The sequence below is a fragment of the Oncorhynchus keta genome, chromosome 11 (assembly GCF_023373465.1).
Source record: "Oncorhynchus keta strain PuntledgeMale-10-30-2019 chromosome 11, Oket_V2, whole genome shotgun sequence".
NCBI classification, from domain to species: domain Eukaryota; kingdom Metazoa; phylum Chordata; class Actinopteri; order Salmoniformes; family Salmonidae; genus Oncorhynchus; species Oncorhynchus keta.
The window spans coordinates 27,344,411-27,359,667 of record NC_068431.1 but is presented as its reverse complement, the minus strand read 5'-3'; the positions used below and the strand labels follow the sequence as shown (position 1 = coordinate 27,359,667).

Genomic DNA, 15,257 nt, shown 5'->3' with positions numbered 1-15,257 from the left:
TTGTATATATAGTGTACATACAGTATAGGTATGGTTAGATATATGTAAACAGCACTGTGACATGTCAACTTGAGCCTTCTAATTGGCGCTGGGCTGGGGCTTGATACTTGCCCAGGGGCCAAGAGTACCTGCGGTGGCATCTGTGTGCTCAAAGAGACATGGAGCTCTGCTCACTGGACAGTGCCAGCAGGCAGTCCAAATTACATTTAGCTGATATGTTTTTGGTCCCTGAAACATTATTTATATTTTTATCCCTTTTTCTCCCCAATTTCGTGATATCCAATTAGTAGTGTCTACTGTCTTGTCTCATCGCTGCAACTCCCGTACGGACTCAGGAGAGGCGAAGGTCGAGAGCCATGCGTCCTCCGAAACACAACCCCAACCAAGCCGCACTGCTTCTTGACACAACGCACATCCAACCCGGAAGCCAGCCGCACCAATGTGTCGGAGGAAACACCATACACCTCGCGACCTGGTCAGCGTGCACTGCGCCCGGCATGCCACAGGAGTCGCTAGTGTGCGCTGAGACAAGGATATCCCTGCTGGCCAAACCCTCCCTAACCAGGACGACGCTGGGCCAATTGTGTGCCGCCCCATGGGCCTCCCGGTCGCGGTAGAGCCTGGGCTCGATCCCTGGAATACATTTGATTAGATTTATTAGGAGCCCCATTAGCCGATGCCAGTAGCGACCGGGGTCCAACATAATGAAAAAGACATTACAAACAAAATACTTGACAATTTACATCAGTTAAACATACATGTTAGTACATACATACATCAAGTATGTCACATGGGGGAGAGGCGTGCCGCGAGGTGTTGCTTTATTTGTTTTTGAAACCAGATTTGCTGTTCACTTGCACTATATGAGATTTTTTGTTCTGGACCTGGGGACTGTGAAAAGACCCTGGTGGCATGTCTGGTGGGGTAAGTGTGAGTGTCAGAGCTGTGTGTATGTTGACTATGCAAACCATTTGGAATTTCCAACACATTAATGTGTCTTATAAAAAAAAGGGATACAGTCAGTCTTACCTCATCTCTTAGCCAGACTGACTGGCATGCATAGTATTAATATTAGCCCTCTGATTACAATGAAGAGCAAGGTACTGGCAGCAAGCTGGTAGGTCTGCTGTTGGAACCAGTAAAGAACCATAGCTAGTTTCTCAGTGGAAAGGGGAGGAGGGAAATGGGTACCTGTGATGAGGTGAGGCAGCCTGTCGTCAATGTACATGAGACAATAGGCACTGGCGTTGGTCATGCCTCCATACGAGTCCCTGACCAGCTCCTCCCAGGAGGACTCGCTGACAATGACATCATTGTACTTCATCCAGCGCTGGTTGGCATGGTCGTAGATATAAGCCCAGTAGTGGCCGGCCGAGGCTTGGCCCTCGTGGACGAGGACGGCGTGAAGCCTATACGGAACCTTCACACGTCAAACAAGGTTAGGACCAGAAAAGTAAAGTTTCAGCAGAATCTTTCTGTATTTTAGGTCCCGGAAATTCAAGTTTCAGCAGAAATCTTCTGTATTGACACATGTACACATTAAACAAAGGATTAGGACAAACAATGTTTTGGCACAAACATTCTATAGTTGCTTCTGTACACATCAACCAAAAACTTTTAATAACCTCTGCTTTGTTACTAGCATGCCATGACATATACTGAACTCAATCCATTCTTGTTAACTTCTCATGACATTCAACCCCCTTGTATTCTCTGTTCCCACCCACAATTGTGCTGCATTGTGATAATGCACAAATGCTAAGGCAACAATATCAAACTCATTGCCAAAGGTAACATGTAATAATGTTTTTCAGTGTGTGGGATACTGTTAATCAGTATAGTCTCTTGTGACCGAACATTAACATAATGCTAAATCGAGTACCTGACAAGATTTGGGACTTGGTTCCTAGATTAATCATTATGCAATGATACACATATACACATGTTCAACCTGACAAAGTGATATTAGTGTATCTCATGCTTTAACCTGACAGGGACTGTCAGATGGATGACTACGAGGGATCTTACCTGACACAGGCTGTTATCCGAGTACATGCCCTCCAGTGCTTGGCTGACCCTGTCGATGCTGGCCTTTAGCTCTGAGCACCAAGACACAGACACACAGATCAATGCAGTGCACCTGGGGCCGTGCCAGACACATACACTCTAGAGTAGACACTGACTGCCAGGATAGGCTGTCAGCTCATGATACACATCCAATTGAAAAACGATCACTAGAAATGTACAGTAAATGAGCATGATCAAATATAGCTTCAAAACATCTTTAAAAAGTTGAATGTGAATGTAATTTCACAATCACTACAGATATACCATATAAATCATGTGCTAGTCGCGTATCAAAATGTCATGGGATGTATCCATTGTTAAAATGTTGGTGCTATGCATATCTTACGGTGTGTCTTTAATGTACAATACAAATAAATCAACTTGAACCCAAATACAGAGAGGTTATCATTAGTGAATCCAGGTGTAAGTCACTGTACCGTTCATGTTGATCTCCACCTCTGACCTCCAGCGCTGCAGGCAGATCTTGACAAAGCGCAGCTCCTCCTCGGTCACACTGTGGGGGGCGGGGTGAGGTGGGGTGTCCATGGGGGCTCTACACTGGGTGAAGGGCTTGAAGATAGGTGTCCTCTGGCCCGAGGGGGGCTGCTGCTGGCAGATGGAGCTGTCGGACAGGCCTGTGTCTCCTGGCTCCTGACACTGACTGAGGAGACCCACCGAGGAAAAGCAGGATATTAACAAAAATACAGTAAATACAGTGATTGATGTGCTATACACAGGCTAACAGGTAAAACATTATAGGGTTTTGGTCAATTTCATTTCAGAAATTAAATGGAATAAATAGAAATCTACAGTATTTCATATCACCCATCATTTTTTACCACATTTCAAATGTATGAACTGATTTTCAATAATCTCCTGAATTGACTGATTCACATTGACAGGTAGTGTTCAGCTCACTTCAGCAGCTGCACTGTATTCATATGGAGTAACAAGGAGTACCGGTAAGTAATGCAAGACTAGATTGTATTTTTAGTTTCATGTGCTTACACACTCATAGCCTTGACTAGTGAGACGCAGTTGTCCCACAGGTCCTTCCTTACCTGGTGTCATCAGGGTTGCCCTGTGTGTGCTTGAGGTTGCTCCCGGGGGGAGTGGGGGAAGAGGCAGCCAGCCTCACATCTTCAGCTGGGGACACATTGGTGGGCTTGGTGCAGGCGAACTCCAACACGTACTGTAACATGTCCGCCAGTGGATACTTTGTCGGCCCTGAGCCATAGTTTCTGTAGCTGGAAACAGAAGGAGAGAGGTTGAACTGACAAACAATTACCAGCAGGTTTCATCAATAACATTGTCATTCATGACTCATGAGCAGGACATTTCCTACGTGAATCAAACTAATATTATGGGACCACTATGTGTATGACAGTTTTTATACTAACTCACTATTAATTCACTCTCAATGGACACATTTGGAGGTATCCATCCTGTTGCAGTAATCACTGAATTTTTATGAAAAATTATTAACTAAAATAACACGTGTAAAAACCTGACGTGTCACACCGCTTTACAAACAGTAAACTCAATAGTCAACTCACCACTCCAGTTTCTGCTGCAGGACTATGAGCTGCTCCTTCAGTCGCTTCACCTCTTCTCTCCTGTTGTGGATCTGCTCATTGTTCTTGTGAAGGTATCTGTTCACATACAGTAAACTTAGTTTACCACAACAAAAGTTTATTTGACTCCGATTCCCCACTTACAGTATCAACATTACAATGCAATACAATGCTCAGTCTAGGTGAATGCAGATAGTTGAAGTCAGAAGTTTACAGAAACGTGGAGCGTTTCAACCACTCCACACATTTCTTTGTCGGTTATGAAATCTACTTTGTGCATGACATTTCTCTAACAATTGTTTACAGACAGATAATTCACTGAATCACAATTCCAGTGGGTCAGAAGTTTACATTCACTTGACTGTGCCTTTAAACAGCTTGGGAAATTCCAGAAAATTATGTCATGGCTTTAGAAGCTTCTGATAGGCTAATTGACATCATTTGAGTCAATTGGCGGTGTACCTGTGGATGTATTTCAAGGCCTACCTTCAAACTCACTGCCTCTTTGCTTGACATCATGGGAAAATCAAAATAAATCAGCCAAGACCTCAGAAAAAGAATTGTAGACCTCCACAAGTCTGGTTCATCCTTGGGAGCTATTTCCAAACGCTTGAAGGTACCACGTTCATCTGTACAAATAATAGTACGCAAGTATAAACACCATGGGACCACTTAGTTGTCATACCGCTCAGGAAGGAGACTCATTCTGCCTCCTAGAGATGAACGTACTTTGGGCCGAAAAGTGCAAATCAATCCCAGAACAGCAAAGGACCTTGTGAAGATGCTGGAGGAAACAGGTACATACGTATCTATATCCACAGTAAAACGATATATCGACCTAACCTGAAAGGCCGCTCAGCAAGGAAGGAGCCAAAATCGCCAAAATCGGCATAAAAAAAGCCAGACTCCGTTTTGCAACTGCACGTGTGGACAAAAGATCATACTTTTTTTTTTTTTTTTAAATGTCCTCTGGTCTGATGGAGAAAAAAAAATAGAACTGTTTAGCCATAATGATCATCGTTATGTTTGGAAGAAAAAGGGAGAGGCTTGCAAGCTGAAGAACACCATCCCAACCATGAAGCACGGGGATGGCAGCCTCATGTTGGGGGGTGCTTTGCTGCAGGAGGGACTGGTGCACTTCACAAAATAGATAGCCTCATGAGGTAGGAAAATTATGTGGATATATTATACACCTGCATTGCTTGCCGTTTTGGGGTTTTAGGCTGGGTTTCTGTACAGCACTTATCAGCTGATGTAAGAAGGGCTAAATAAATACATTTGATTTGATTTGATTGAAGCAACATCTCAAGACAAGTCAGGAAGTTAAAGCTTGGTCACAAATGGGTCTTCCAAATAGACAATGACCCCAAGCATACTTTCAAAGTTGAGGCAAAAGGGCTTAAGGACAACAAAGTCAAGGTATTAGAGTGGCCATCACAAAGCCCTGACCTCAATCCTATAGAACATGTGTGGGCAGAACTGAAAAAGTGTGTGCGAGCAAGGAGGCCTACAAACCTGACTCAGGTTTAAATCCTCTGTTAGGAGGAATGGGACAAAATTCACCCAACGTATTGTGGAAAGCTTGTGGAAGGCTACCTGAAACATTTGACCCAAGTTTAAATTGTTTAAGGCAATGCTACCATATACTAATTGAGTGTATATAAACGTCTGACCCACTGGGAATGTGATGAAAGAAATAAAAGCTGAAATAAATCATTCTCTAGTTTTATTCTGACATTTCACATTCTTAAAATAAAGTGGTGACCCTAACTGACCTAAGACAGGGAATTTTTTACAAGGATTAAATGTTAGGAATTGTGAAAAACTGAGTTTAAATATATTTTGAGAAGTGGTATGTAAACTTCTGACTTCATTGATTATAAAACTAGGTGATTCACGCCCTGATTACTGACAGCTATGGTATATCAGACCATATACCATGGATATAACAAAACATTTATTTTTGATGCTCTAATTACCATGGTCACCAGTTTATAATAGCAATAAGGCACCTCTGGGGGTTTTGGTACAGGATATTGCCAATATACCACGGCTAAGGGCTGTATCCAGGCATTCCACATTGTGTCATATATAAGAACATCCCTTAGCCATGGGATTTTGGCCATATACCACATCTCCTCGGGCCTTATTGCTTAAATATAAACCATCACACTACCTCCACAGCAGAGACTGATCAACAACTACAGGAAGCATTTGGTTGGAGTCATTGCAGCTAAAGGTGGCACAAGCAGTTATTGAGAGTAAGGGGGCAATTACTTGTTCACACAGGAGCACTGGGTGTTGCATAACTTTCTTAATGTAATAAATTAAATAAGTATGTAATTGTTGTGTTATTTGTTCACTCTGGTTCCCTTTATCTAAAATTAAGTTTTGGTTGAAAATCTGATAACATTCAGTATAATTTTTTTTTGCAAAAGTAGAGAACATTTCAAAGGGGGCAAATACATACATATCCAGTGCTGTGAAATATATATATACATACATACATACATACGTTTTATTTTTTTTATTTTTTTCTCAAATTAATATCAAACAGCTCACCTGTCCATATATATGATTTGTGGGAATTCCAGTTTCTTGTGAATCTTTTCTGGGCGTCCTAAAGACTGGTTGAACTCAAACCTGGACAGTTCAAAGGTCAACACTGGTGGTAACTTTGAGAACCACCTCTGGAACACAACAGAATTCACATTAACATTACAATTTCAATCTATATTACATTTACATTTATATGTATTTGGCTTAACATTCACAACAACTTTCAGAGTAAACATAAAGCTAGGAGTTTGGTATGCTCACCTCGCTGCCAGACGAAATGGTTTGATCCAAATGTAGGGCTTCAATCTCCCCCTCTATCATGGCGCCTTCAAGACATTCATCCAAGTTGTTGAAACCATTCACTTGTAAGGGGTACTGGCCAAACTGCTCGATGTTGGATAAGGTCTTGCCTACACATTGTCAAACATCGATGTGAATTGACAGAAAAAAATTGCACACGGGTCAGGAGTTTTTCTTCATCATGTGACCTCAGCAGGAAACACTATGGCGCCTACTTAAAGGCTATATCAGATTACGACTAGTCATATAGGGTCATAGCCAATTATGATATGATAGTGACTACGGTCATAGCCTAAAAACAAGCTTTTCCTGGTCATGTCAGGTGATCAGGAAATACTTGAGGCCCTACAGTATATATATAACCACAATGAAATGTCCATTCTATACTTACCCGCATGAGTTCTCTCTGCCACAAATGTTCCATAGAACAGCTGAACCATTGGGTTTTCTTTTTTATCTTCCGGGCTGCTAAAGATAAGATCACTTTTATACCTTGAGCAATTCAATATCTGATTTCCTGTACTTCAAGACACAAATAATACTGGTATAGTAATAAGAATAGTATTATATGTTCAGTACTGGAATGTCAAATAGCTTAACAAGATACCATAGCTATGGTAATTTAGTTAGCTACAGGGGAGCACCTTTGGTTTTAGAAATTTGGGGGGACATATATATAACACACACACACACACATAGAGTACCAGCCAAAGGTTTGAACACACCTACTCATTCAAGGGTTTTTCTACATTGTAAAATAACAGTGAAGACATCAAAACTATGAAATAACACATATGGAATCATGTAGTAAACCAAAAAGTGTTTAAAAAAAATCTAAATATATTTGAGATTAGATTTTTCAAAGTAGCCACCCTTTGCCTTGATGACAGCTTTGCACACTCTTGGAATTCTCTCAACCAGCTTCACCTGGAAAGCTTTTCCAACCATCTTATAAAGTAGTTCCCACATATGCTGTGCACCTGTTGGCTGCTTTTCCTTCACTCTGCGATCCAACTCATCCCAAACAATCTCAATTGGGTGGAGGTTGGGTGATTATGGAGGCCAGGTCATCTGATGAATCACTCCATCACTCTCCTTCTTGGTCAAATAGCCCTTACACAGCCTGGAGGTGTTGGGTCATTGTCCTGCTGAAAATCAAATTATAGTTCCACTAAGCGCAAACCAGATAGGCGTATCACTGCAGAATGTTGGGGTAGCATTGCTGATTAAGTGTGCCTGGAATTCTAAATAAATCACCTACAGTGTCACCAGCAAAGCATCCCCACACCATCACACCTCCTCCATGCTTCAAGTTGGGAACTACACATGTGGATATCACCCGTTCACCTACTCTGCGTCTCACAAAGACACAGCGGTTGGAACCAAAAATAAAAGAAGTCTGACCAAAGGACAGATGTCCACTGGTCTAATGTCCATTGCTCATGTTTCTTGGCCCAAGCAAGTCTCTTCTTCTTATTGGTGTCCTTTAGTAGTGGTTTCTTTGCGGCAAGTCGACCATGAAGGCCTGACTCACACAAATTCCTCTGAACAGTTGAGATGTTGAAATGTGTCTGTCCGTGAATAATATTAAAAACATTTTAGGTTGCAATTCGACTTTAATGGACTATTATCCTCTGAGCAGAGGTAACTCTGGGTCTTTCTTTCCTGTGGCGGTCCTCACGTGAGCCAGTTTCATCATAGCGCTTGATGATTTTTGCGACTGCACTTGAAGATACATTCAAAGTTCTTGAAATGGTCCAGATTGACTGACCTTCATGTCTTAAAGTAATGATGGACTGTCATTTCTCTTTGCTTATTTGAGCTCTTCTTGCCATAATATGGACATGGTATTTTACCAAATAGGGCTATCTTCTGTATACCAAAGCAATTCCACAAATTAACAAAACCCACCTGTTCATTGAAATGAATGTGTTATTTCATTTCATTAATTTCTACAACGTAGAAAATAGTAAAAATAAAGAAAAACCCATGAATGAGTAGATGTGTCCAAACTTTTGACTGGTACTGTGTACACACACACATACACACACACACGGCAAAAAAAATATTTAGTCAGCCACCAATTGTGCAAGTTCTCCCACTTAAAAAGATGAGACAGGCCTGTAATTTTCATCATAGGTACACGTCAACTATGACAGACAAAATGAGAGACAAAAATCCAGAAAATCATATTGTAGGATTTTTTATGAATTTATTTGCAAATTATGGTGGAAAATAAGTATTTGGTCAATAACAAAAGTTTCTCAATACTTTGTTATATACCCTTTGTTGGCAATGACAGAGGTCAAACGTTTTCTGTAAGTCTTCACAAGGTTTTCACACACTGTTGCTGGTATTTTGGCCCATTCCTCCATACAAATCTCCTCTCGAGCAGTGATGTTTTGGGGCTGTTGCTGGGCAACACGGACTTTCAACTCCCTCCAAAGATTTTCTATGGGGTTGATCTCTGAAGACTGGCTCGGCTACTCCAGGACCATGAATTGCTTCTTACGAAGCCACTCCATCGTTGCCCGGGCGGTGGGTTTGGGATCCTTGTCATGCTGAAAGACCCAGCCACGTTTCATCTTCAATGCCCTTGCTGACGGAAGGAGGTTTTCACCCAAAATCTCACGATACATGGCCCCATTCATTCTTTCCTTTACACGGATCAGTCGTCCTGGTCCCTTTGAAGAAAAACAGCCCCAAAGCATGATGTTTCCACCCCCATGCTTCACAGTAGGTATGGTGTTCTTTGGATGCAACTCAGCATTCTTTGTCCTCCAAACACGACGAGTTGAGTTTTTACCAAAAAGTTCTATTTTGGTTTCATCTGATCATATGACATTCTCCCAATCTTCTTCTGGATCATCCAAATGCTCTCTAGCAAACTTCAGACGGGCCTGGACATGTACTGGCTTAAGCAGGGGGACACGTCTGGCACTGCAGGATTTGTGTCCCTGGCGGCGTAGTGTGTTACTGATGGTAGGCTTTGTTACTTTGGTCCGAGCTCTCTGCAGGTCATTCACTAGGTCCCCCCGTGTGGTTCTGGGATTTTTGGTCACCGTTCTTGTGATCATTTTGACCCCACGGGGTGAGATCTTGCGTAGAGCCCCAGATCGAAGAAGATTATCAGTGGTCTTGTATGTCTTCCATTTCCTAATAATTGCTCCCACAGTTGATTTCTTCAAACCAAGCTGCTTACCCATTGCAGATTCAGTCTTCCCAGCCTGGTGCAGGTCTACAATTTTGTTTCTGGTGTCATTTGACAGCTCTTTGGTCTTGGCCATAGTGGAGTATGGAGTGTGACTGTTTGAAGTTGTGGACAGGTGTCTTTTATTTATTTATTTAAAAAATAAAAAAAATATTTCACCTTTATTTAACCAGGTAGGCAAGTTGAGAACAAGTTCTCATTTACAATTGCGACCTGGCCAAGATAAAGCAAAGCAGTTCGACAGATACAACGACAGAGTTACACATGGAGTAAAACAAACATACAGTCAATAATACAGTATAAACAAGTCTATATACAATGTGAGCAAATTAGGTGAGAAGGGAGGTAAAGGCAAAAAAGGCCATGGTGGCAAAGTAAATACAATATAGCAAGTAAAACACTGGAATGGTAGTTTTGCAATGGAAGAATGTGCAAAGTAGAAATAAAAATAATGGGGTGCAAAGGAGCAAAATGAATAAATAAATTAAATACAGTTAGTTAAGAGGTAGTTGTTTGGGCTAAATTATAGGTGGGCTATGTACAGGTGCAGTAATCTGTAAGATGCTCTGACAGTTGGTGCTTAAAGCTAGTGAGGGAGATAAGTGTTTCCAGTTTCAGAGATTTTTGTAGTTCGTTCCAGTCATTGGCAGCAGAGAACTGGAAGGAGAGGCGGCCAAAGAAATAATTGGTTTTGGGGGTGACTAGAGAGATATACCTGCTGGAGCGTGTGCTACAGGTGGGAGATGCTATGGTGACCAGCGAGCTGAGATAAGGGGGGACTTTACCTAGCGGGGTCTTGTAGATGACATGGAGCCAGTGGGTTTGGCGACGAGTATGAAGCGAGGGCCAGCCACCGAGAGCGTACAAGTCGCAATGGTGGGTAGTATATGGGGCTTTGGTGACAAAACGGATTGCACTGTGATAGACTGCATCCAATTTGTTGAGTAGGGTATTGGAGGCTATTTTGTAAATGACATCGCCAAAGTGGCAGCATGAGTGAAGGATTCTTTGTTGCGAAATAGGAAGCCAATTCTAGATTTAACTTTGGATTGGAGATGTTTGATATGGGTCTGGAAGGAGAGTTTACAGTCTAACCAGACACCTAAGTATTTGTAGTTGTCCACGTATTCTAAGTCAGAGCCGTCCAGAGTAGTGATGTTGGACAGGCGGGTAGGTGCAGGTAGCGATCGGTTGAAGAGCATGCATTTAGTTGTACTTTTATTTAAGAGCAATTGGAGGCCACGGAAGGAGAGTTGTATGGCATGGAAGCTTGCCTGGAGGGTTGTTAACACAGTGTCAAAAGAAGGGCCGGAAGTATACAGAATGGTGTCGTCTGCGTAGAGGTGGATCAGGGACTCCCCAGCAGCAAGAGCGACCTCATTGATGTATACAGAGAAGAGAGTCGGTCCAAGAATTTAACCCTGTGGCACCCCCATAGAGACTGACAGAGGTCCGGACAGCAGACCCTCCGATTTGACACACTGAACTCTATCATGAAAGTAGTTGGTGAACCAGGCGAGGCAATCATTTGAGAAACCAAGGCTGTCGAGTCTGCCGATGAGGATGTGGTGGTTGACAGAGTCGAAAGCCTTGGCCAGATCAATGAATACGGCTGCACAGTAATGTTTCTTATCGATGGCGGTTAAGATATCGTTTAGGACCTTGAGCGTGGCTGAGGTGCACCCATGACCAGCTCTGAAACCAGATTGCATAGCAGAGAAGGTATGGTGAGATTCGAAATGGTCGGTAATCTGTTTGTTGACTTGGCTTTCGAAGACCTTAGAAAGGCATGGTAGGATAGATATAGGTCTGTAGCAGTTTGGGTCAAGAGTGTCCCCCCCTTTGAAGAGGGGGATGACCGCAGCTGCTTTCCAATCTTTGGGAGTCTCAGACGACACGAAAGAGGTTGAACAGGCTAGTAATACGGATGGCAACAATTTCGGCAGATAATTTTAGAAAGAAAGGGTCCAGATTGTCTAGCCCGGCTGATTTGTAGGGGTCCAGATTTTTCAGCTCTTTCAGAACATCAGCTGAATGGATTTGGGAGAAGGAGAAATGGGGAAGGCTTGGGCGAGTTGCTGTTGGGGGTGCAGTGCTGTTGACCGGGGTAGGAGTAGCCAGGTGGAAAGCATGGCCAGCCGTAGAAAAATGCTTATTGAAATTCTCAATTATGGTGGATTTATCAGTGGTGACAGTGTTTCCTATCTTCAGTGCAGTGGGCAGCTGGGAGGAGGTGTTCTTATTCTCCATGGACTTTACAGTGTCCCAGAACTTTTTGAGTTAGTGTTGCAGGAAGCAAATTTCTGCTTGAAAAAGCTAGCCTTGGCTTTTCTAATTGCCTGTGTATAACGGTTTCTAGCTTCCCTGAACAGCTGCATATCACGGGGGCTGTTCGATGCTAATGCAGAACGCCATAGGATGTTTTTGTGTTGGTTAAGGGCAGTCAGGTCTGGGGAGAACCAATGGCTATATCTGTTCCTGGTTCTAAATTTCTTGAATGGGGCATGTTTATTTAAGATGGTTAGGAAGGCATTTAAAAAAAATATCCAGGCATCCTCTACTGACGGGATGAGATCAATATCCTTCCAGGATACCCCGGCCAGGTCGATTAGAAAGGCCTGCTTGCTGAAGTGTTTCAGGGAGCATTTTACAGTGATGAGTGGAGGTCGTTTGACCCTGACCCATTACGGATGCAGGCAATGAGGCAGTGATCGCTGAGATCTTGGTTGAAGACAGCAGAGGTGTATTTTGAGGGGAAGTTTTATACTGATAACAAGTTCAAACAGGTGCCATTAATACAGGTAATGAGTGGAGGACAGAGGAGCCTCTTAAAGAAGAAGTTACAGGTCTGTGAGAGCCAGAAATCTTGCTTGTTTGTAGGTGACCAAATAATTATTTTCCACCATGCAAATACATTTCATTGAAAATCCTACAATTTGATTTTCTGGATTTTTTTCTCTCATTTTGTCTGTCATAGTTGTAGTGTACCTATGATGAAAATTACAGGCCTCTCTCATCTTTTTAAGTGGGATAACTTGCACAATTGGTGGCTGACTAAATACTTTTTTGCCCCACTGTATATATATATATATATAATCCTTCTCACCCCCCTAAAAAGATTTAGATGCACTATTGTAAAGTGGCTGTTCCACTGGATGTCATAAGGTGAATGCACCAATTTGTAAGTCGCTCTGGATAAGAGCGTCTGCTAAATGACTTAAATGTAAATGTAAATACACAAATAAAACTAATTAAAAAAATAAATGTCCTTGCACTGTCAACTGCGTTTACTTTCAGCAAACTTAACATGTGTAAATATTTGTATGAACATAAGATTCAACAACAGACATAAACTGAACAAGTTCAACAGGCATGTGACTGACAGAAATTGAATAATGTGTCCCTGAACAAAGGGGGGTCAAAATCAAAAGTAACAGTCAGTATCTGGTGTGGCCACCAGCTGCATTAAGTACTGCTGTGCATCTCCTCCTCATGGACTGCACCAGATTTGCCAGTTCTTGCTGTGAGATGCTACCACACGCTTCCTTTTTAAATCCAGTCTGATAAACACTGCAAACAGCCTACCCAACCGCTCGGAGGCGTATACATGTTCCTAAAGCACACAGGTGCCTCGTGTTGTATCACATTCCAATTATTAAACTGAGTGGGACAAAAAGTTAATTTCAGAATGTGGGGGTGATATCCCCCCTTCCCCAGTGAAATGTGCACCCCTGGTTAGCTATGACAATAAATGTGTTTTCGTACAGAACTGACTGTTGGGATAAAATCCTTGACTTACTTTCCATTAGCAGCCAGCTGAAAGGCATCTTCAAGCCAGTCAAGGAGTTTGTGGGTGAACTCACTCACATCCTAGAATGAACACATCTGAAATGAACATATTTGTATGCAAAGCAGTTGATGTAAAGGGGTGGCCATGACCCTGGTGTGTGAGTGTGTGTGTGTGCATTGACAAGTGTGTATGCGCGTATACCTGTTGGACCTCAGTGTGTACCTGTTGGGCCTCACTGGATCGGAAAGCATCTCTCAAAAGCTCTACGGCAGCAGACGGGTCCACAAACCTGCGAGTGGAGCCCACCATGAGAGCAAAGAGACAGCGCAGCTCCTGCATGAAGGCTATGTTCCTCTTGTCCTGAGAACACATGCATATGTTAGGCTTCTCTTACTTCACATAGCTGCACTGGAAAACTTGGCCAACACTTTACTGTTTTCAACAATATATCTTCATATGCAGAGGAGTCCATATAACTTTGTACTTACACTTAATAACTTTCATGAACCTTTCTTATAAACGTATATACATTTTTTTATAACATTTGATTATAACATGTAGCATACACTGTTTATAAATGGTTTATCAATGCTTCTTCATGGAAGTTACTATTAAGTGTTAACCACTAACTATCTTTATGAACAATGTATAATTTTGTAGTCTAGTTTCCCCTCTAACATCAGCCAGACATCCCCTGACTCTTCAGCCTCTGGGACCCAAAGGTCCAGTCTCTGTTCCTCAGGGCTCCTGGCTCTCCATTGGACACTCACCGAGTGGCTCTTACACTTCTCCAGGATTCGCTCAGACAGGCAGTAGTTAAGTACCAATCTGCGGAACACTGGCAGGTGGAACAGGGACTGAAATAAGAGACAAAGATGAGATAGAGTGACGGAAAGGTGACATGTCTTTTCGTGTGTAAAAATGTCATTGTCAAGGATACTTATGGAGGTTTTAAACACACGAGAGTCACAGTTAAGCAAACAAAATAAAATGCCATTGAGATAACTGTATTGTATGAGACCAGGTGATGGTAATTTTCCTCCCATAACAAGACGAATAAATGAGATAATCTTTTCTTTATATTAGTGACAAGACTGGTGAGCCATAGTGAGTTGTATTGCTAACTCTGTAACATGTACAACACAAAATAATGGAGCATTTTGTGCAGTTTTGAAGAGACAACAATATACCCACGTTTTTGATCGCATTAGGCCTATGTGTCTTCAACTTTCTCGTTTCCCTGAAACTTAATTACAGATTATCACAATCTTACTGTAAAGCGTACCACACCAGATACCACAGAAATATGTGTACACAGCCACATGCAGTCATACAGTGGGTCTCAATCAGATAACTACTTTCTATGGGTAAATTGTGATGGAAAGAGTCAAATAAAAGGAGGGATTTAAAATGGAACAACTTCAAATGACTTCTCAGCCACTCAAAATGTATGCATGCATTGCTATCCCCTGATGATATTTCCTTTGGGTTTTTAGTGCTTTAAATCGATGTGGCGCATATCTTAACGAAATTAAGACAAATGAGCATTCCCATTTGGCCTAATCTACAGATATAAACTAATTTCAGTCCAGGCGGCAGAGTTCATCACAACACTGCACTATTTAATTACCCTTACAGTCTATCAATATCAATGAAGGCTTGAATTTCAGCAGAGCCACCTGATAGGCCCAGCTAAATTTAGTCTGGAATGGACTCTTAATAGAATTATTGCACCAAGAAGCTTTTGTGTTTGGAA

At 42.1% G+C, this 15,257-nt stretch overlaps 1 protein-coding gene across 6 annotated transcripts in view; it reads right to left on the bottom strand.

The window, feature by feature from the left end:
- LOC118389980 (ubiquitin carboxyl-terminal hydrolase 28-like) overlaps positions 1 to 15,257 on the bottom strand; it is a 34,040-nt gene that overhangs the window by 13,607 nt on the left and 5,176 nt on the right. For 2 of the 6 annotated variants that reach the window (XM_052529813.1, XM_052529814.1), the window contains exons 6-16: positions 14,272 to 14,358; positions 13,703 to 13,861; positions 13,511 to 13,581; positions 6,892 to 6,968; positions 6,462 to 6,610; positions 6,204 to 6,331; positions 3,624 to 3,737; positions 3,129 to 3,314; positions 2,505 to 2,728; positions 2,029 to 2,099; positions 1,192 to 1,420 (exon numbers count right to left, since the gene is read on the bottom strand). In XM_052529813.1, coding sequence (XP_052385773.1) covers positions 1,192 to 1,420; positions 2,029 to 2,099; positions 2,505 to 2,728; positions 3,129 to 3,314; positions 3,624 to 3,737; positions 6,204 to 6,331; positions 6,462 to 6,610; positions 6,892 to 6,968; positions 13,511 to 13,581; positions 13,703 to 13,861; positions 14,272 to 14,358 — 1,495 coding nt within the window. The remainder of the gene's footprint in view (positions 1 to 1,191; positions 1,421 to 2,028; positions 2,100 to 2,504; positions 2,729 to 3,128; positions 3,315 to 3,623; positions 3,738 to 6,203; positions 6,332 to 6,461; positions 6,611 to 6,891; positions 6,969 to 13,510; positions 13,582 to 13,702; positions 13,862 to 14,271; positions 14,359 to 15,257) is intronic. The other 4 variants (XM_052529815.1, XM_052529817.1, XM_052529818.1 and 1 more) reach the window with 4 other exon arrangements.